General features: G+C 42.4%; 1 protein-coding gene and 1 long non-coding RNA gene across 2 annotated transcripts in view; one reads left to right on the top strand and one right to left on the bottom strand.

The window, feature by feature from the left end:
* Window positions 1-5,989, top strand: part of SPOCK1 (SPARC (osteonectin), cwcv and kazal like domains proteoglycan 1) — a 294,412-nt gene extending 288,423 nt beyond the window's left edge. Inside the window, exons 10-11 of the mRNA XM_054079892.1 lie at window positions 250-387; window positions 1,444-5,989. Of these exons, the coding sequence (XP_053935867.1) occupies window positions 250-387; window positions 1,444-1,634 (329 nt within the window). The 3' untranslated portion in view covers window positions 1,635-5,989. The remainder of the gene's footprint in view (window positions 1-249; window positions 388-1,443) is intronic.
* A 1,834-nt stretch (window positions 5,990-7,823) lies between these two features.
* The window catches only part of LOC128853572 (uncharacterized), a 61,782-nt gene continuing 48,371 nt past the window's right edge, over window positions 7,824-21,234 (bottom strand). Inside the window, exons 2-3 of the long non-coding RNA XR_008452169.1 lie at window positions 10,971-11,220; window positions 7,824-7,925 (exon numbers count right to left, since the gene is read on the bottom strand). This is a non-coding gene — a long non-coding RNA (uncharacterized LOC128853572). The remainder of the gene's footprint in view (window positions 7,926-10,970; window positions 11,221-21,234) is intronic.

Here is a 21,234-nt window from a genome sequence, read left to right as displayed (position 1 = left end):
AGTGTTGTATGCCATCGCCTTCCATGTGCTCTGTATGCACAAACATTTATGCATTGTGCAGCGACCAGGGTGGCTGAAAATAGTTAATAATATATCATTTTTGCTCCCTTCTAGGCACCAGATAATCACATGTATTTTCTTGCCAGCGCTGTAAAGATCTTCATGTAAATAAGTGACACGTTCATAATACTCTATATACCTGCTTGCTCCTACAGAGGCATTACTGATTATACCTTATATTTTATTCAGGTGCTTTCATCCCGCGGTGCAATGAAGAAGGTTATTACAAAGCCACTCAGTGCCATGGCAGCACAGGGCAGTGCTGGTGTGTTGATAAGTACGGGAACGAGATAGCCGGCTCAAGAAAGCAGGGGACAGTTAGTTGTGGTGAGTAATGATGTGCTTTCCCCAGACAACAAAGGAATTAACACTGTTGTAAGCCCTGCCATTGCTGTACGATGGAGTACGATAACAAAAGTGACAAGAGGGAAACAGGACTACCAGTGTTCAAAGTGCTCTTGTATTTTCCTAATCGGAATACAACTTGGGCTTTTAAATACATGTTGGTCCTTTGGACTGAGAGGGCACAGCAGACATTAAATATACCAGGGCAATAACCCCTGATAAGAAGATATGGTTGCTACCATCCTGGAAAATGCAGTAATTGTTATAAAAATTAAGGCTATGGATTGCTATGCATGGTTATGAAACAATGGCAACTCTGCTTCTGTAAACTCTGGAATGCACATTTACTGGGACTCCGTGAAAAAATGTATTTCAGACAGAGGAAGGCCTAAACACGTAAAACTTTATAAATTAACAATCAAGCCAAATAAAATTGCTGACAGGACAATATTATGTAGATTTGTAAAATCACCAATTAGCTGTTATACCTAGGCAAGATTTCAGCCGTATTCCTTCCGAGTGCTTTAGTGGTGGTTGTCGATGCAGCTTTCTTCTTCAAGAAGGAGCAGAAAAATTCGAGACCTGGAAGGTCTGAGATGCCCAGAACCACATTGCAGATGTTAGGCTCAGTAGCTACATTTGCAGAGTGTGTTTTATGCACTTGAATAAAATCAATTTATGGAGTATTTTTAGCCTGGTTTTACATAGTTGTGATAGGATGAAAGTATTTACAAATGAATTATGATTTTCTGGCTTTCCTGACTGTGCACTGAGTCAGTTCTCTCCTTAAAAACAGTTGAGTCTGTAGGGGGAGGGCAACACATAGGTTTTTATGCAAGTAGATTTTTAAATAACTTGAGACGTACATATCCCAGTTAAGGATGAAAATTGAAATTTAGAGGTCATTTCATGAATAGCCGGAACCATTAATTTAAAAAGTAACGTTGCAAATGGCAGTGGTTTGAATGACAATGGTAGTGATAAACAAGGGCTTTGGTGTCATGTAAGTGAATGACCTTTCCTGCTCACCTGTTTCAGAAGAAGAGCAAGAAACCTCAGGGGATTTTGGTAGTGGTGGATCTGTTGTATTGTTGGATGATTTGGAAGAGGAACCTGAAGCAGCAAAAAAAGACAAAGATGGGAAACTGAAGATTCACGTAAGAGCAGCTAATGAAGACGATGAAGATGAAGATGATGATAAGGATGATGAAATTGGTTATATATGGTAGTGCCCATCATAATGAGGACTCACGTTTTGCACAATACTGCAAGTCACATCATATCTCTGCAATTGTATCTGAGAGTACCTGGCACAAATATTCCCTCTCTACTGAGTTTAATTTTGTATCGTCTGTTTAATTTGGAAGACAACTTTTTTTTTCCAGCAAGGACTGTTTGGAATACAGCTTTTGTTTGGTTGGTTTGGAGGATTTTTGTTCTACCCACAGGGGCAATGAGTTGTGTTGCAAAAGCATTTCATGTCTTAATCCTCACTGGCACAGCTTATGAAATATATCCTGTGAAAGAATCACTACAGAAAGGGGCTCAACAAAACAGTACAAAGCTTAGAATCCCTTCTCGTGTTATCAACCGTAGAGAATTTGTGTCATAAATAGTTATGTGGATCATACCAGAAACATTTTTCATGAAGAAGGAAAGTAGATGCCTCATTTTCCAGTCCTTATTTGTTACATTTTAGTAATGTGTATGTCTTTATGGATAGTGACTTCTGGCTGCCCAGCACCAGGGGTTTAATCGAGAAAGAAACCCACTGGTGGGATTTTCTTTTCATTACATTCTCTGAGAAAGAGTCCAACAGGCCTAATCCAGCCCCCATGGAAGGCAAAGCTCCCACCAGAGTGTAGATCAGCTCACTGCCGCTATTGCTTTGGTTAAGCAACACAGCCTTGACCTTGAGAGATGCTGAAAACCTGCAGCTATCATGGACCGAGCCCTACAGGCAGGGAACAGCCCATCTGCCTTTCCAAGTGTTTGAGGAAAAAGTGTTTTGTGAATTTGTAGCATCATAACCGCCTCCATAGCTGTTCCTCAGCTTCTGTCTGAGCTCATTCGCCCTGAGTTGCCCTAACGTCACGCAGGCAACCTCTGCTTCCTGCTCACACACTGCGGATCTGCCTGTTGTCATTTACTCCAAGAAATCCTTCATTCCAAAGTTATAAAGCTGTCAAAGACACTAACCGTCAAAAGTAATAAGCCATTGTTTCTTTAATATTTGTTTGGCCTGTTTAAAAAAGGAACTTTAGGCGGTCATGTTTCAAAAGCCCAACCCTTTGGTCAGTGTGACAGGCTGCATACTCGTAACACACACACAAAATATTATTAAAATACAATCATCTGTGATTCCCTCAGCATCTCCCATGTCTTCGTTATTCTGCAATTGTATTGCAGCATATTGACATCAAATTATTTGCTGTGTCCTTTCCCGTTCCTGTTCTCTGATGCAGGAATGTCCTGTGGTGACCTTTTATTATTTTTACTGTTTTCAGAAATGGTAAGAACTACCTTAACTCCGCTCTTGCGTGAGGAGGCAGATGTAAGTATTTTAGCAATGCCTGTGGATTACTTTACAGAATGAAAAAAAATGTGCTCATTACACAGAAAACAAATCAAATTTTGTTTTCCTCTGGAGATAGAAGCGGAGAAAGTACAGAGTCAAAACGTGGACAGTCACATATTTGCTTAAAATCAGGAAAATGCCATGATGGTTGGCAGAAGTCACTTTTCCAGGGACACCAGCCCAAGACTGTGGTCCTCGGCCCTCTCCAAAGTCCACTCCCAGGGCAGAGCCTGGCAGAGCTCTGCAGCCCCTCTCCCGCTCTGTGTAGGACCTCTGCCTTCAGACATGATTAGAAGTGCGATACCAAAGAGGGATTCCTTTCAGACAGTATGTGTTGCAGGGGTTCAGTTGTTTTCTCTTCTTTCATTTCCTATTTATCTAGATCAGTGACCTGAGAACACAGAGCAAGCCTGAATAATTTTTAATGCAGAAGGATGTGTAGAATTGTGAGCAATTTGTTACGTGTTGTTTCACGCCCCTGCATCCTCCCAAAAATCTGCCATCACAGTCATTTGCAAAAGGCCTGCAATCCTCCCTGCCTCGAAAGCCTTTTTTGAGAAAAGCTTTTGAAAATTTCTTTTTAAATCACTGACCGTGAGCTGCACAGCACGTGCGTACACACAAACACACGCTTTTTCTACTGGTCTCTCATAGAAAATGATGCTGAATTGCAAGAGGAACAGATAAAACCAGCATTTCTGTTTCCCTAAATAGTATAATTTTGTGAGAAGCAATCGAATGCTACCAGCAGCTTGCCTCTCAAACATCGTGGCTGGTTTCCTTCTGGTATTTTAGTAATGAAACCCATAGTCTCTGGGTGTAGCTCTGCTGTCCCATGCAGAGTTGCCACTTCACTCTCACGTAAAGCTAAGGTCAGCCATCAATAGAGTTACGCTTATCCCCCTGACTGGACTCATTCTCCACACACAACTAGGTTTTTTTCTGCATCCAAGTGTCCCTTTGCAGCTGCTTATCCTGGAGCTATACACTGTGTCAAAGGCCACACAGTAAATCCCGTCTCTTGCCCAGCATCTCACCAGGGTAAAGCCTGTTCATCCAAGCCCTTGCAGGTAGCTCCAGGGTCCAAGGTTACAGCCCTTCTGCGTCACATGCAGACACACAAAATGGTTAAATAAAAGCCATTAAATTAAGTCTTTAAAAGTGAATGTGGGCATCCTTCAGCTTACGTGAGCAGACGTGCCACCACCATCCATTTCTCAATACCACTGACCCTCTCCTAGCTGAAATCTCTTGCATGTGACTATTCCAGAGCTGGCGGGCTTTATATCTCAAGCTGTAAAACAAACACCGAGTTCTCAGACTCACCAGCTCAAATATACCGTGGCTACCAGTCAAACCGCAGCACAGCCAGGCAGGAGGGCAGATGACTTGCTGGTTCAGCTGACTTCTGGCAGCACAATTACCTTTGCATAGAAAGAAAACAAAGCAAATGCATGTGCACACACACACGCACACACCCCCTCACCCTTTTAAGCCCACTGGCCTGGATTCAAGAGGACACCTCTAGCCAGGCGAACATTCTGTCGCCTACTGCAGTTGTTCGAATGTTCTTCTGAATCAGGGTCAGCGTTGGGAAAATATCATTTTATGGACCGTCTCGGTCTGACTAGCTCAGACCACACGAGAGTTTAAAGGTGTGGTGTCGCAGCCTTGTCAGGAACAGGGCAGACCTTGTCGTGCTTGAGAGGGCAGCTCAGACTATGGATTGCTTCAAGAGCAAGTTTTCCAAATCTTACAACGCTATTTAACAAATCCTTTTTGTGATCCAGTCATCCTCCAGAGGCTGAGGGATCTGCAGCCTATGTATACACATGTGTCTGTGTGTATATATGCATTTATACACGTGTGTGTGATTTGGCAGATGCATTAAGAAAGTGTTTCATTTCTTTAAAAGAAACCAAGAACCAGTGCTCTTCCAGATCAAGCCACTTCCATTCTTCACGCTTTGTAAAGGATTTAATTTGCTTCCAGCTTAATTTAATTCCTTTTTTCTTTTTTTTTTTAAAGCAGGATTTCCCATCTGCATCAAGTCATTGACCTTCCAAACATTTTCTCGTTGTGAAAAATGGAATCAGAGCTGTCCCATTCTTTTAGAGACACAAACCAATTTTTAATCTCATTTTCTTTTCATGTTAGCGACTATGAAATATACTATTAGGCATTGCTTTATGTTTCAAGGTGTCCTTTTAACTACTGTGGTTAAATCAAAATCTCCTTGAGTTCAGATTTCAGCACAATTGGGGTTTCGGGGTCATTACTGGCCTTTGCTGTGAGAATGCTTTTCTTTTTCTTTGCCTTTTTTTTAAGCTATTCTGTACTATTATTTTAAACCATTTGAAATGTTTATTTAATATTTATTCTACAGTTTATATTGAAAATGTAAAGTTTATATTTAACACAAACCTGTTAGTGAATGCTTCTCTTTGCCTCTCCAGCCTCGTCTGTTAGTCTCAGTGTACATTTCTGGCATGGAAACATTTTGATATTAGAAGTTTTGTAGCATTTTTTCCCCTCAAGCAGAAAATGACATAGATCTAAGGTCACCACTTGATAGAGACCACCAGATTGCTCAAGCTTAGCTTCCTACATTTGTTGGCTTTTATTGCAGTCCTTTCTGTATGCCATTCAGGTTCATTTAATACATAGACTGCTTTGTACAGTTACTATACATCAAAAAGCCCTTTCTACAGTAGGTGGGTTTTGGTCTTTTTATACTTTTCTCAATGCTGTTGATGTCCATTATTGTTAAATGCGTAGATCTGTAAGGAAAGATCCAAATATTATGTGTTTCAGTTTGATGTCCCTACTGTAGATGGATGTAGACTATCATAGTAAGTAGAATTGCATAGTAAATTCTGAATGCTTTTTCCATAAGGAGTTGTGGAACGTGAGCATTTTGCTATCTTTGGTTAACTGTAAATGCTTAACTGTAGTCTGAAATAGTTGCATTTTCGTCTGTCTCAATAAATTTTAATTTGTCTGCGACTCCCTATTGCCTGTCCTGAATTTTATTAAACTTTGAGGATCAAAAGTACTGCAGTACCTTGAGTCAGCATTTAATCATGCATGGAAATGGATGGGCTTTTATATTTGGTTTATACCTTATACCTCTGTTCAATGTCAGCTGTAATCTGTGAACTTAATGTAAGGTCTCCAGAAAGCTATATTTTAAAAGCAGAAATGAAACCAAACTGAAAGTAATAACTGTACCAAAATCAGAACTTTTCAAATTACATTAAAATTGATGTTTAAGGAACCAGTGGAGGGGAAGCTTTCCATTTTATTTCCTCCTCGGTCTGCAAATTATGATGTTTTTCTGTCTCTTCTGAATGTATCCAGGGCAGTTCTATAAACACAGACACATTCTACAGTGGCCATTATCTACAGCATAAATGAAGACAAAATTATATTGAAGACAATTGAGGGGAAGCCTTCCTCACGTAGAAATGTCTGGGTTTGTGTCTCTATTATTAAATTAGAGCTCCTCTTTAGTATTATTAGCTAATTTAAATAGCCAACATTATTACAGTGCTAATTACAGAGTTAAAAATGCTATTCTATTACCTTTCCTCTGTATGTGCAATATTAAAGTACCACATGGAAGCACGAAGCATATTTTCAAAGATTTGGCCAATTATCATCTCATCAGGTAATACGTTATAACTTCTCTGTCCGTACACTGTTGGCTGAGTTGTGCCATCGAGGGGCGAGACCTGCCTTCCATTTCTGTTCAACTGACAGCGTTCATTAGTTTGTCTTTACTGTGGGTACCACACACTACCTCCAGTATGTTGCCTTACCTGACTGAGAACAAATGGGCTTTTCCTTTCCAAAACCACCCTGAGACACTTTGAAGTGCTTATCTTTCATGTCTAAGTGATTCAGCTGTGCCAGATGTTGGCTCCTGTGGCACTGAGGGCTGGAAGGCAACCAAACCACATCCAAAGCTTAAGAGCGTCTGAGTTGCAAATGAGATTTTAGTTATGAGAATGGTAGATGATTAGGGGTTTTTGTTGATTGTGTTTTTTTAATGTCCCTTCCACATTCAAAACTGTAGGCACGTTACAAGCTTTGTTTTTCATTATGCGTGCATAACAACGCACACACACTTCTTTATTCTGTATACTTATGTATGTGTGTGTATATAGGATCATGACGTATGTATCTATATATACACAGTATGTATGCGTGCATATGTGTGTATATATATAAATATATGCATACTGTTAGAGTCATGTGCCCTGAGAAGTACTGGTCAAGGCCAAAAAGTGTCAAGAGTATTTCAGGGGAGCAAGGGAGAGCTTACAGTGTGCGTGAGACTGAACTACTTAACCCAGGCAGCCACATCTCTGAGGAGCCGCTGGACGGAAAACTGGCAGGTCCTTACCATTGTGACCTTCCTGCTGCAGTCACCACTGTCTTTAGACTTTATTGTTTTGGGATATCCACTTCTGGGAGTTTCTTCCATATAAGGTTGAGCTGGTATTTTGTCACCCATACGATGCTAATCTCTTCTATAACAACTTTGTACTGACCTAAATGCTGTGAACTGGTACTTTGGTTTCATACGTTAAAATACTCGTAGTAGATTATTATGTCCCACCCACTCTGTCCTGATAAATTGTGTGGATGTACGTTTATCTGTTCTGTGATTCTGCCCTCCATTTCTGACAAGGATCTTGGACTACTTTTCACGAAATCCCTGCCAGGAGCGTTTGATTCCCCAGTGATGGAGTATCTGCTGCTGAAATGTTGCTCCAGCAATGGCAAAAGGTCAGATTGGGCTTCAGGTAAAAGCATTAGCAGGGATGGCTCTTACCTGGAGGACAGTGGACTCCATCTTCACCCAAACATTGTACTCTTCATCCTCAGTAGAACCTGCCAGACTGGGCTGTAATTCACGGAGAGGGGGCTGATGCCTCTGCATGGAAAGGAGCACACATGACAAAGCTGCAAGATTAACCATTCCCAAATAGCCTTTTGCCCCTTTCCCTCTGTTTTGCAACGTGTGTTTTCCTTATCTTACTAATATTATTTTGCTCATGACTATACTGGTCTTAGTTTGTCTGGGAAATCCTCTCTGTGAGGTGCACGCATACATTTATACTCGCACACACACATGCACGCTCGCTCTCTTTTATTATCTCTCTTACAAAATTTTCTGTCGAGATCCACACCAGCTATAAAAAGGAGCATTACAGCCTGCGCTGATGATTAGTTTCATTTTTCCTTAAATACTGACAGTCAAAGGGTGAGATATTAAAAAGAAAAATCATGTCACAACAGCTTTGCACACTGTACAGCTTTCTGAATAGATTAAAAAGAGGCAGAGAGCTATTAATAAGCTTTTGACTTTCTGAGCACTCCCATCTTTCAAAGTAGACCATCAGAGAGGGTGGGGAGGCAGAGTGACGAGCAGGCTTTGTGCAGTCTTGGCAAAAGAAGGGAAAAATGGTGAAACAAACAGGTGTAGGTAAGCTGGGAATGAGAAGGATAGACCCACTGAGTAGTCCTATCGGCTGCTTCCAGGACACAGACCGTGTTTCATCAGCGGAAAGTAGTTCTGGATCAGCCCATCACAACCCACAAACTGCAGCGGCAGTTCCTGCTGTGAGCTGGGTTGGTCCTGTCCGCTGTGGGTGCTATCTAGTAACTGCTTGAAATGAATCCTTCAAAACTAGGATTATGTAAACAGAGGACACAGCGCACTGTGGGAGGCAGGGAAGAGCAAGGCCAGAAGCAAATTCAGATTTTGCCAGCTCTGTATCAACCCGGTAACAAGGCAGAGGTATGTAAAAAGCTCTATTGCGTGCACTCGGTGGCTATGCAGCCACCCTCCCAGCTGCAGCCGTGCGAGAAACCCTCTGCTGACACCAGATTTAGAAAGAAATATGGTGTCTGGCAGCTACTGGTATTATCAACTTCTTTCACATGTCACTATAAATTCCTGCAATTCCATATTAAAGGATTGGGCAGAGAGCGATTTTGTGAGGCAAACTTAAAATGTGGGGTCTCTGCCAGGTAATAACTGCATTTTCTTGTCTATAGTTACTCCATAAAAATCATTGCTGGAGCATGACTCTACTTCCATGCCCAGCCAATGCATTTGCAATCTGGCCCTCAAACACGAGAACATTGACCCCAGAACATGTTGTTAGAGGAAAGGGCCAGAAGCACATGGGTTTATGCTTTGGAAACGTATTAGATCTGAAAATATTTGACTCTGATTTTTCCCTGTTGACTATCACAAATCCCATTAATGCAAATATATTCAAGTAAGAGTCCGTACAAGTAGGAGCATACAGACACAGCTTTGCTCTGTTGTGGATGATGTATCAATTTATCACAACTGGCAAGGAATTGACCTAAAAAACTACTAGCCTAAAGTAAAATTAAATAAAACTGAGACTGTAACAAGACACAGGTTTCCACAGATTAATGTAGGCTATTGAAATACTTTGAGTTACAAGGGGCTATTACAGAAGATCGATATTCCCGTTGCTTTTAGTACAAGTCACATAAGAATCCAACACCTACAATGAGCTTTGGTGGCTATTTGTGACACGAAAGCAGCAGCTCCCCTCCGCTCCTACCGCGAAAGCCGCTGCTATAAGGAGAGACTATGGGGTGCAAATAAATCCATCTGCTTGACTCCTCCCGTGTCACGTAGCACACGGGCAGTTTGGTAAGGTGGGTACCATCCACTTACTCAAAATGACCTACCATGGATTGAGTTTGGCAAACAAGAGAGCACGATTTGGCTCAGCTGGGGGTAGTGGTAGAGGCAAACATCAGGCTGGTTGTTAAACTACTAATATCATTCTGATATTGTCTCAGAGCGGGGCTGTCATCCTGTCTGGTCTCAAGCCCAGTTTCCACCCTCAGTTGAAATCATTCTCTCCTAACTGATTCTTTCGTAGAGATTTTTTCTTCTTTTGTCCCCAAGCCTAACAAGTTAATTAAGTTTTAACAATGAGCTGTATCACTGTCTAAGAGGATATCTGATTGTTCATCTGTTTTACATAATTGATTAATTAATAACCTTTCTAATTGAGTCTCATGAAATCCTCTGTTAAGCTGGAGCAAGGCTATGTCCCAAACCGTACCTTGTAGGGCTACATTAAATCAGGACAATCTCCGTCTCCGCCAGGCTCTGGTGCAAGTCCTGGCACAACACTAACTTAGCTGTGCTCTTGGGCTGGTAAAGAGGTGCATGATTGCAGAACGAACCTTGCTTTTACCTGTAACCCAAAATTTCAAAACTTCTCCCTCTTTTTTTTTTTCCTTCTTCCTTCCCTGGCAGCTTCTCCTTGTGTTTGGGAACTCCAGAGTGGCACAGCCACACAGCCCATTTCAGTTAGTGACATTTTCTATCGCTTCCAGTTAAGTGTGGTGCCAGCACAGCTGTAAAATAAAGCGACAAAGCAATCCTCCCCAGGTCCTGCTACCTCAAAACTGCACCATGAGCTCTTCTCAAAGGCACTCCATTCGACGATGTGACCTACATCTTTTCTCAGGAGCAATCACAGCTGAAATAAGGCATAACGTGATGGATTCTGTGCTATTAAATGAAAGAGGACTATCCATGGAAATAACCACCGACAATAGTTTGCATTTTATTCTCATTTCTTTTCTTCTTATTACCCCTAGACATGGAGCATGATGTATTGCTGCCATGTGATATCGTCTACAAGCCAGCAGCAAGGTAGAGGGGTGCAATCTTTGCCTAAAACTGTGCTCCTGAGGGTTCTTTCCAAACAATCTTCGGTCAGACTAAGCAGCAAGTATTTTCCTTCAAATCCGTCCACTAAGGAACTGTTTTCTTAGTCCTTACCCACCTCCATCTATCTGGACGTAAGCCCACAGCAACTCTGCCAGATGCTCAGGACAATGAGTTAAAGATGTCCAAAAACAAAGCAACCATATTCTGAAACAGTAAAACAAGCTTTAAGCGTCACCCCCTCACCTTGGTTTTCAGAAGTCAAGAGTCACCCAGGAGGTCAGGTTCTAAATCCGCCAGCACTCTTCCATCCCAAATCTCTTCCCACGTGGCTTGGTGCATCCTCAGCACTGATCTCCGTCTGCTTTATAACCTCTGCGGCAATGACTGAGCCTCATTCCTAATACAGGCTGCAGTCCCACTCGTGCTGAAAGGTCGTGGCATGGGCTGATTTTGATGAGAATGTAATCCCAAGGATCTGGGTTGGATTTAGGACCTGGAAACAAAGAGATGGGTTTCAAACCTGCACAGTGGACAAGCAGCTATCGTGATATACGTATGCATCTGTAGGAGAAGCTGAGGACAGTCACCGTTAATTTCTGAATATCACAAGGATTCCCAAGACATCACTGAGAGAAGGGGAAAGTAGAGTGATCAGGAGAAATGAATTAGCCATCAAAAGCCCCTTCTGAATGGCTGAATTATGGAAGATAAATTCCATCCCCCCTTTTTTTATCATTCAGTCCATCTCTAGTGGGGTGTGAAAGGCTGGTGGCATCACTCCTGCCACATCACTTGCATGTTGGGGTGGAGGTAAGAAGCAAGTTAGTAACGCATCTTACTTTCGCACTGCCGGTGAAGTTTCTGAGTAATGAATTCAAGGCCTAATCCATTGCGCTTGCCATTTCAAAGAGCCCTGATAACCTCGTCTCTTCTTGTTTTCCTCTCTAAGGCTTTTGCAGACCTGCCAACACAAGTTTTCTCTGAAGAGGGATCACATTTTGGGCCTGAAATGCTCTGATTACTTACAGTTTGTCACACCGTAATTTATATTTATTGTTTGTGGCTCTTACTTACACGTGTTCATTACCTTCCTATTTTAGTCATTCATCCTGCATGCCCCCCCCCCCCCCGCTTTTTCAATTATTTCATATACTCACCATTTATCAATTATATTGCCAAGATGCGTTTAGAGAGTATAATTTGTTTCTAATGCATGATTTTTTGACAGCATGATTTGTTTTCGTGTTGGCAGCGAATTTTAAGATGACAGTGACTAGAGCAGAGAGGATAAGAAGTTGAGAAGTTTTCCTTATGGAAACTTATACTCCAGGTCTCCCTCATGTGCAGGATGCACATCACATCTGGAACGTTTGCTGACCTGCTTATTAAGTCCATATTGATTCAGCCCTCAGTGCTGTTTCCTTCCTCCTGGGGGAGTGTTAGAAATTATATCTGCTCTCTCAGTGCTACTCCCTTCCCAGCCAGTATCGCTGGGTCCCTTTGGAGGTTTGCTAAAGCAACGCTCCAGGAGAATTTTAGTGGGCTGAAAGGGTCTTTGAGCCTCGCTGGCTCTACCAGACCCCAGATATGCTGGTCCCTTCAGAGTAATCATCTTTAATGATGAGGATGAAAGAGACCCTCTCTGCGTATGGTTGTGGAGCAAATGGATCCTTTCTAGCAAAGCACTGCAATGAACAGACTCCCCGTCCACGTGTTTCTGGTAAGAGCACTCCCTCAGCTCGAGCCTCATCAGTGCCTTTGCTTATTAGCAGCAGTGAGAGGGGTTTTTTTTCCTGCACTCTGGTTGTTGCTTTTGGAGCTTTACAGGCTGTGATGCTGAGGCTGGAGAGGGATGGGCTCTTTGGAGCTGTGTGCCAAAAAGCACAAACCCTCCCAGCATCCTCCAAGGGCATCATCCAACATGCTTTAGTCTGGGACTCATTATTTGCCTTTATTCATTTACAGAGGCAGTCTGGCCTTTCCTTATGGATGGTGGCTCTCCAAAAAGCGAAAAGAAAAACACCCTTACCGGTGTTTGCACTCTTAATGGTTTCTATCCCAGTTCCAGGGCTTGGCAAGTGCAGACCTGCTGTCACCCATGCCTTTGAAAGCCATCTTTAAAACACCCATTGCTTTATACAGCTCTGTAAGACACCTAAATGCAGAAAAAGTGCAGGAAAACACTTTAGACGTGTTGATCCATCATGCTGCCTCCCCTCCACGCTCATTAGCCGCCAGTGATGAGCCAGTCTGCGTTGTGGTGGTAGCACAAAGTCTCCTGTGGCCCCGGCATCTCCCAGGAAACGCATCCCTATATTAAACCTAAACTTACCAACGTACAGCTCCAAGGTGTGACGTAACTAATCAATCACCTTCCCAGTTTATTCTCGTCCCAGAGCAAAGTGAAGGACTCTTTCCCCGGACCGGTTTGGGTCAGGGGCTCTTTTTCAAAGAGGTGAGACATTAGGAAGAGAAGGAAGCATTCTGCTGGGACAAAGCGCAGCATCTACAGAACTGCCATCTCAGCGGTGACTTTGGCCCAGAGAAAATCTTTTCACCCTTGGGTTTTGAGGCTCAATATTCAGCACAAATTCAGCTGCAGTTTCTCTGCTGCAGCCCCTCTACCCGTTTTCCTACACGGTTTCTGTCATTGAACCCCTGTGGCCTCGGAGCGTTTTTCTCCCACGATCTGATGCATTCTGTCCAGCAAGGCTGCAAGGGAGGATTTCTGTTAACAAGGTCTAAAGCAACAGTGTTTGACTGTTAGTTGCTGAAAGCAAATCGGGCTCTGGCTCAGCGAAAGCCCCAGTTAATTGGGCAGCGCTGTACCAGTAACAGGGAGACGTGGCACTTATCTCCAGCCCGAAAAAAGGAAAAAGCCAGCTAGAAGCATAGGGGGTTCTTGAAAGGGTTTAGGAAGAGTGGGGCAATAGATGCTCATTGAACCATTTTATAATGTCCAGGAGAGGTAAAGGCTCCTGGATGAGCTTTGTGCCCTCAAGAGAAGTGGCTGAGATTTCTCGCTTTATTATCTCCTGCTTTTTCCTTTCTCTGCACATATTTGAAGGACACATCAGTAATGCTGGTAACAGCGCTTGCGATAAAACCACAGCCGGGTTAAAGAATATGTCTTTCAAAGACCAAAAATACCACTGTGCTCACATGTGACACTGCTCACGGCCCTCCTCTTCCTCCCTGCAAAGCCCTTTCAAGATGTCTCGGTCCCCCAAGTGTCAGGACAGAGGGTTCCCAAACATCACAGGGCAGCTTAGCCTGGCTGAGAAACCCACACCGGGATGGACCTTCTGAGTTTGCACCTTCAAAAAATACATGCCTGCCTTGCAGGATGTATTTCAAAACTAAAATATTTTCTATTTTCTGACCTAAATGCTGTAGTCACAGCTCATCAAACCCATTTTAGGCAGCAATTCATTTCTGAAGGTTGAAACTGTTTCTTGAAAGGTGTATTCAAATAAATATTTGGAGAAGGTAAGAGACAGAATGTGTTTCTTGAAGTATTTATGTACAGAAATCAAAACTTTTCATACTGAGTTCAATAAACTAGTTTTATAGAGCTCTAAATTTGGAGTTTGGTAAACCAAACTGGGAGTCAGAAGCAAATTTTGTAGGATTTTATACTACTCTGTAACAAAGAGCATGATCACTTTGCAAAGAGAAATGCTGTATACGTCTCAGAACATTGTGTAATAAAATTACGAACGGGAGACCAGATGGGGCTTAATTCCTAGATTAGGTAAATTAAAAAAAAAAAAAGAAGGTCTTTTAGGTTAAAAGAAATGTATTCACTCCTCGGCAAGGACTGTAAATCAGGGCAGCTCCATTGAAAGCACATAACTCAAGGAGACGCATACTGGGGAGGACCTGACCTGTAATTCTTGGATCAGAAGGAATCACAGGAGATTCACTGTCATCCTGCAGTGCTTATGAAGGCACTTTGAACCTTCAGTCCTTTTGAGCCAGAAGTAATATTGTTAAAGGCAAAGCTACCACATGAAAGATAGCTACAATCTCCACCAGGCTCATGTGGGATTTGGGGTGTGTCTCTAGGCTGCAATGGCAACGAGCTCCGTCCTCCAGCACCCTTAGGGCTCCCTTCCTCCACAGACACTTGCCTTAAGATTGCTGCAAAACCGGCTAAATCAAAAGCATTTTTTTTCCTTAGGCAGGGAAAGAGGCCGTCTCCTGCCCCATCAGTCAGTGGGGATCTGACCTTGCCAGATCCATCTCCCCCCCCAAAAAAAGACTTCCTTAAGCTGCAGAAATTTCAGAGACAAGATTTTAAGCAAATGTGTGACCCTAACTTTCTGCTACTGCCATTACAAATGGGCCCATTCGACATGGGAGTGTTCGTGCTGCAAATGTAACGCCGCCTTTTCTTCTTCAGCTCTGCAAATGATTCATTTTCTTCAGCAATGTGTTATTAGAGTTTTTTTTTACACCTACTTCCCCTCCAACTTTCTGCACAGCACAGACTTGTTTTTCACCTTCATTCTGACTTTGTAATCCATGGTTGGTTTCAAATCAGCCATTCAGTGCGGTAATGAATGGATTAACTTTCTGCTTCCTGATGAATAGTAGGAAAAATGTTTCTGAATTATCAAAAAATAATTGGAATTAAAATTGTAAATGGTTTCTACAAGGGACGCTTTTGTAATTAGTTGAATCCGTGTGATAGAAGCTATTATAAATAACAAAAAAATGTGTTTACCTAATCACTGGGAAAGCGCATATTAGCTCTCTAATTAGAAATCCCTCACGGCTCTACTACAAACTTTGGACAGGAAAAAATCTGTTTCATGCTTCCTTTAGCAGGCAAAGGAAACTCCATCAGTTCCATTTGTGCAGCTGCAAAGGTGGTTGCAAATTTAACTGCCAAATTCACACCGGCCTCGCTGGCGTGGGTGGGTGAGGTTGTGCTGCTGAGGGGGTGGGAAACTGCATCCACAAAACTCAGTGGATGTGGATGTGGATTCCTTCAGTCCAGGCTGAAGGAATTTAAATGAAACAACAAGAAGAACAAGTATCCAGCAAAGAGCTGCAGTGCTTCACTGCATTTCAGGTGAAGGTCAAATAGCCGCTCATAGGACACTTTCTCCATTTCTGAAAATGAGGGCACTACAGGTAAAGTTACTTTTTAAATAATAATATACATATTCAGATGAAACTGCTGCAATTACACCTGGTTCATCTGATTGTGAATTTTCCTGCCTCTTGGAGCCAGGCGTGAGCTCTTGTTGTTTGAGCCAACAGCGCGATGTAACTTATTGCAAAGGTCTATATAGAGTCAATGGGATGTTTTCCATGCTTTGAACTAAGTACCTGCCTGAGTACATCCCTGGATGTGGCCACAGGAAAGTGCTGCTCATCCCTGGCACCGACAATTCCTGACTGCATCAGTGCAACGGGGTGGCCTCCAGGCACGTCAAGAGCCACAAGTTTTCACCCCAAAGGACGTCATATCCATTTTTTCCTAAGATATTTTAATACAGGAAGACAGGAGAGATTTTGTAGGTCATGCAGGAAGGACACAGGTGACTGCAAACACCTGTACAGATCAAGCTGAGCATCACAGATGACGCAGCACTTCTGTAAAACTTTTAACTCCAAAGCTTTTTCCCCCAAAGAAGTTTGGATGTTCAATACAGAAAAGTTAGTACCTGATTATTAGGTCACATTAAAGCAGGGCTTTCTTAATACATTTGACCTATTTCGTGGATAGTGAGCACAGATTTATCCTTTTCGTGCTACGTAGCTGTTTAAACCTGCTGTGTTAAGCTGAGCAAAAATGAAGATTGCATTATGGTTACAGAGATAAATTCAAAATGTGAGAGAATTTTTTTTTTTAAGGATCCAGTTTGCATGGTGAAAATCCTCTTAAATGACTGAAACCAGGAAACACTATTTAACAGATGAAAACACCCTTTACCATTTAAAAATATATGACCTATTTTATCTACTTAAGAAAATCTATTAACTAGATACATTTGTTATGGTATCAAATTCTGCAAAGGTGGTTATGCTATGTTTCATAGATAACCTGACAATTAAAGTAGCTGCTCTGCTGCGATTGCAATAACACCACAGGACAACCATCCTCCCCACTTGAAGGTAAATTCACAGAAATGTGCTGTCTTTTTGTCTTTAATATCATTTAGCGGGAAGGCAAGCAGAAAAAGCGTATGATCGAGGATAGTGATTTCTGTTTTCCAAAAATCTCAGAATCAAATTATTTAAGTTTTTGAGATCAAGAGAGGAAAAATACCTAGTTTTGGAAGTTAAGGCACTAGAAGTTTCTTATCTAAGACAGTAGCCCTTGTGTTGATGCAGAGGATTTCCACATTTTTACTCCCTCCTCGGCCTCCTTCCCACCACACCTGTCCATGGCAGGACACAGGTCCAGCCTATTTTCCACCCTCCACATGCAGCTAATTTGGATATAGAAGTACAGTTAACTTTTCAACACAGAAATGCCATCACCACTGGGAAAACCACTTGGCTCTGCCCATGCAGGACATGGAAACACAGAATCCCTCTCCAGTAAAGCAAGAAAAGGCAACCAGCAGTCCACACCCAGGACTCTCTGCTTCTTTTAGAAGGTTTTTGTGCATTATTTAGCATGGTAATATAGGAAATAGTGTCCATACAGAGAAAAACTTGGTGACAAATACAGTGAAAATAGTACAGAGCAGAGCTGTGAAAGCCGATTTCTCTCCCATTGGTGCAAAAGTTCAAAATACTGATTAAACATGCTCGTTTTCCAAACTTTTCCATTAAACTCGGGGCAAGAAGTGACAGAATTAAGTTGTGCCTTCAGCCCAGTGGCAAGCAGAAACGAGGAAACAAACCCTGCCCCGGGACATCCCCTTGGTGGGTGCTGGGCTGACAGCTTCCCCAGGACTGGAGAGATATAACCCATCACCTGGATGCAGGTCTGAACCCCTGAGTATTACGATATAAAAATTACCACTTTCACCTGAAAATCTTCAAAAAGTAAATTTTTTTCATGAATCTCCAGTTTCTTTGGAAGTGGTCACAGTGATGTAAATTGTAAGTGTGAATGGTAAATAACCATTTTTGTCCTGTGTTAATAATGCTGCTGGTTTGGGGCAGCAACAGCACGTTACTCCCAAGAACTGAAGATGTAGAGCTGCTGCATACGAGATACACTTGGTACTTTGTATGTCTGGAGGGAGACTTGGGTACCCCAGATTACTGACAAACCAAATAAGTTGCTCGGGCTATTACTGCAACGGAGGAGGCAAATACCATGAAATCAATTTCTGTACCCAATTTACTCTTAGTGTCACCTGCGCACATTTTAAAGAGTAATTTGTCATTTTGCTCCTCTTGTCACGTTATTGCACACCATGGGATCATCAAGTCAAAATTTGGCTTTGACCCTTCACGCCATAATCCAGAAATGTAAAGTCAAAACATCCTTTTTTTTTTTCCCCCCAGAAGAGAAATCACAAGTTATAAATAAAAGTAGATAGAGTCAGTAAATCACTCCTGGTTTCTGCCACCTTAAGCCCACTCTATTGTAAGCATCTCCTTTATTACCTCACAGCCCATAGTGGGAAAAGATTATTTCATGTCCAGGGAAAATGTGACTTGCTGAAAGGCCCGTGGATCATGGGAGGTGCGATCCAAGAGCCCTGCGGGTAATTTATCCGCCTGTTTGTTTAGGAAGAGCTGCAGCCCGAAGCAGCGGCAGCAGTAAATGGCAACGGTAAAGAGTGACAGGATGATATTCAGTGATATACTGAGCAATTCAGGATGTAGGGAACGTAAAAGGAAAGAAGCAAGATGGTACTAAACGCAGTCCTGAGAGACAAAACAATGGAGCCCAAACAGTAAAAAATAAATATATATATATATATATATATACACACACACATATACATAAACCAAATAAATCCATGATGCAAGAGGAGTGAGACAATAGAGGGCAGAACCAGGCAGCTCTCTGCCAGAGGAAGAGAGGACGTGGGGAGCAGAAGAGCATACAAACTAAAGCAAGTGGATGAGCTGAGGTGATGCTGAGCCCACGTAACTTTGGCAAAGGGTGGGCACTGAACACCAAAGTGTTGGGTTTGAGGAGTTCACCAGTCCAAATCTGAAAGGTGGTTTTTGTACACCAGTTTGCACGTGCGAGTGTCATGGGGAACGGGTGGGCAAGAGCACGTGGACCGCGGCACTGGAAAAGGGCAGAGCCCCTCCACATCCCTTGTATCCAGGACTGGTCCCCAGAAGGTGCCCTCTAACCCTCGTGGGAGATCATCCATCAGCAACCAGGCGTCACTGTAGGAACAACTGGGTGGCTTGGCCCTGCCCTGCAAGGTGCAGCTGCTCCTTGAGACAAAACATGTTCCATTGAGGGCTTTAAAACAGCTCTCAGTGCTCTTTAATTACACTTGATATATAACAAAAGTTATATATACGTAAAATAGCTGTTACTTATCAGTAAACTCCCTTAATAATCAATTGCTAATTAAGTACCTCTGCCCTAATAGATCTAAAACAAATCCCTTTCTGAGACACTCGAAGAGCAGCCAATAGCATTTATTGATTGTGCACGTCGCAAGCACTGGAGAGGAAAAGGTGCCCTTTCTCCTGCCCCTTTCTTAGCTGTATGCCAGCAGTATCTGGAAAACAGAGTTATCAAAATAATTTGTTATTACCTAAGTCCTTTTGACTCTGGATGTGAACACATTTTCTATAAGAATAAACATCCCGGGAGCTGTTTGGTACCTACCCAGACCATTACAGAGGTGGAAAGAAATCAGTGTGATACTAATAAACACAGGAAAGCTGGCTCCCACTCAATGTCTCTCAAACCTTTGCTGGAACGGTTTCCAGTGAGATGTACTGTACACTGCTGGCTTTTCCCAAAAAGACATTTGTCCCTAACACCTTTGGCCATGTGAGTTCTTTCAACGTGGTGTTACTGAGCCTGAATGAGATCTGCCTGGGACCTCATCCCCCAGCCCAGCCCAGGCAAGCCTCCAATTATTGAGACCTACTCAGTTCTTGCCGGGCTGCTACTTATCAGTTACATATTAAAACCATAAATTCGTTCACTAACAACAAACAATGCTCTTCGTGTATGTTTTTTACATCATAAATCTTACACTTAGAGTGATTTAAAAATGACTTCCAGTTGCTTTCTTGCTGCTATCCACCAGAGATGCACTTCAACTCCACAGTACTCTAGGGACTCGGTAAGTTAGAAAAGGCAAACAAGAAAATAAAATTAATATTTTCATTTTGTTATTCACTGCAGTAGTCAGAAAGCAGCCCTTGAAACCTGCTAAAACTAATAGGAACTGCCTGCCCTTTTAATCTGCCCCCTTTTAAGGTGTCTGTTAGGAGCCCAATAGACAGTTCAATATTCATTACAGAAGTATGCCTCAAGTTTTTATTGAATCTCAGATTTCTTATGCACTTGAGTATAGGCACTTCCCTGTTGATATTTTGCTGTGATTCGTACCACAGCTGCATACCTGTGACCGTGCGGGCGTGCACGCAAGTGTGCAAGAGAGGAAGAACCCACAAAGAACTTCATTTGACTGTAGCAGCGTGGATAACTTCACAGCACTATCCGTAGCTATATGGTCACCAGACAACTCCACAGGTACCCAACAACGCTGTGCATAAACCACAGTCTTCATTCAACCTATTTATTTTTATGAGAATTTCCCAAAATTGTTCCACCTGAGCCTTTTTTCACTCTGTACAGTTTCCTTTGAAAGCCCAAGTGTGCAAAACCATTACAACCATCACTGATGCTCCAGGCAAGCTTTTTTTTTTTGCTTATTTCTACAGCATGAGGTAATTACTGTCAGAAGCTCCCTCATTCTTCTTGAACATCAACACAAGTTTCTCATTGCCTCTGGGCATGAGTTTCAGAGCCCGGTATCTGATACGGACAGAAAAAAAATTGGGCACATAAAAAAAGGAAAAAGAACAAACACCTTAGTCAATGTACACCTGTACTGCAAAGATGACACTAGATCATTGGCTCATAAACAATGTATAGTCTCACATATTTTCTGCCATTTTCACAAAAAGACTCTCTGCATGTTAGTTGGTTTTCAATTTATCCTTGAACGATATTATTTTGCTTCCGTCAAGCTGGGGAATAAGCTGACCCATCATGCGCTGCAGAAATGTCTCTTCGTTCCACGGTGATTATGTGCAGACCCCTCACCAGAACCTCCGTGTTTCATTAGTAATAGGAAGACACAGAGGTGTGTGGCAGCATGATAAAACAAGGCTTTCTTAAAGCCTGATCAAAAAGATAATAGACTGGGAAGAGATGTATGATGAGCACCAGGAACATGGCCCAGCCAACAGCACCAAGGGTAGATAAGGGCTGAAAACACCTTCCTGAGTGGATAAGAAACCAGAACCTGTGAGAAAGCAGAAAAACAGGAATAAACTCAGCCCCAGAATGGGGCCGTCTCACTCTCAGGAGGATGGACCC

The sequence above is a fragment of the Cuculus canorus genome, chromosome 14 (assembly GCF_017976375.1).
Source record: "Cuculus canorus isolate bCucCan1 chromosome 14, bCucCan1.pri, whole genome shotgun sequence".
Lineage (NCBI taxonomy): Eukaryota > Metazoa > Chordata > Aves > Cuculiformes > Cuculidae > Cuculus > Cuculus canorus.
Note: the sequence above shows the minus strand (reverse complement) of the source record. Positions and strands in the feature narration are given on the sequence as shown.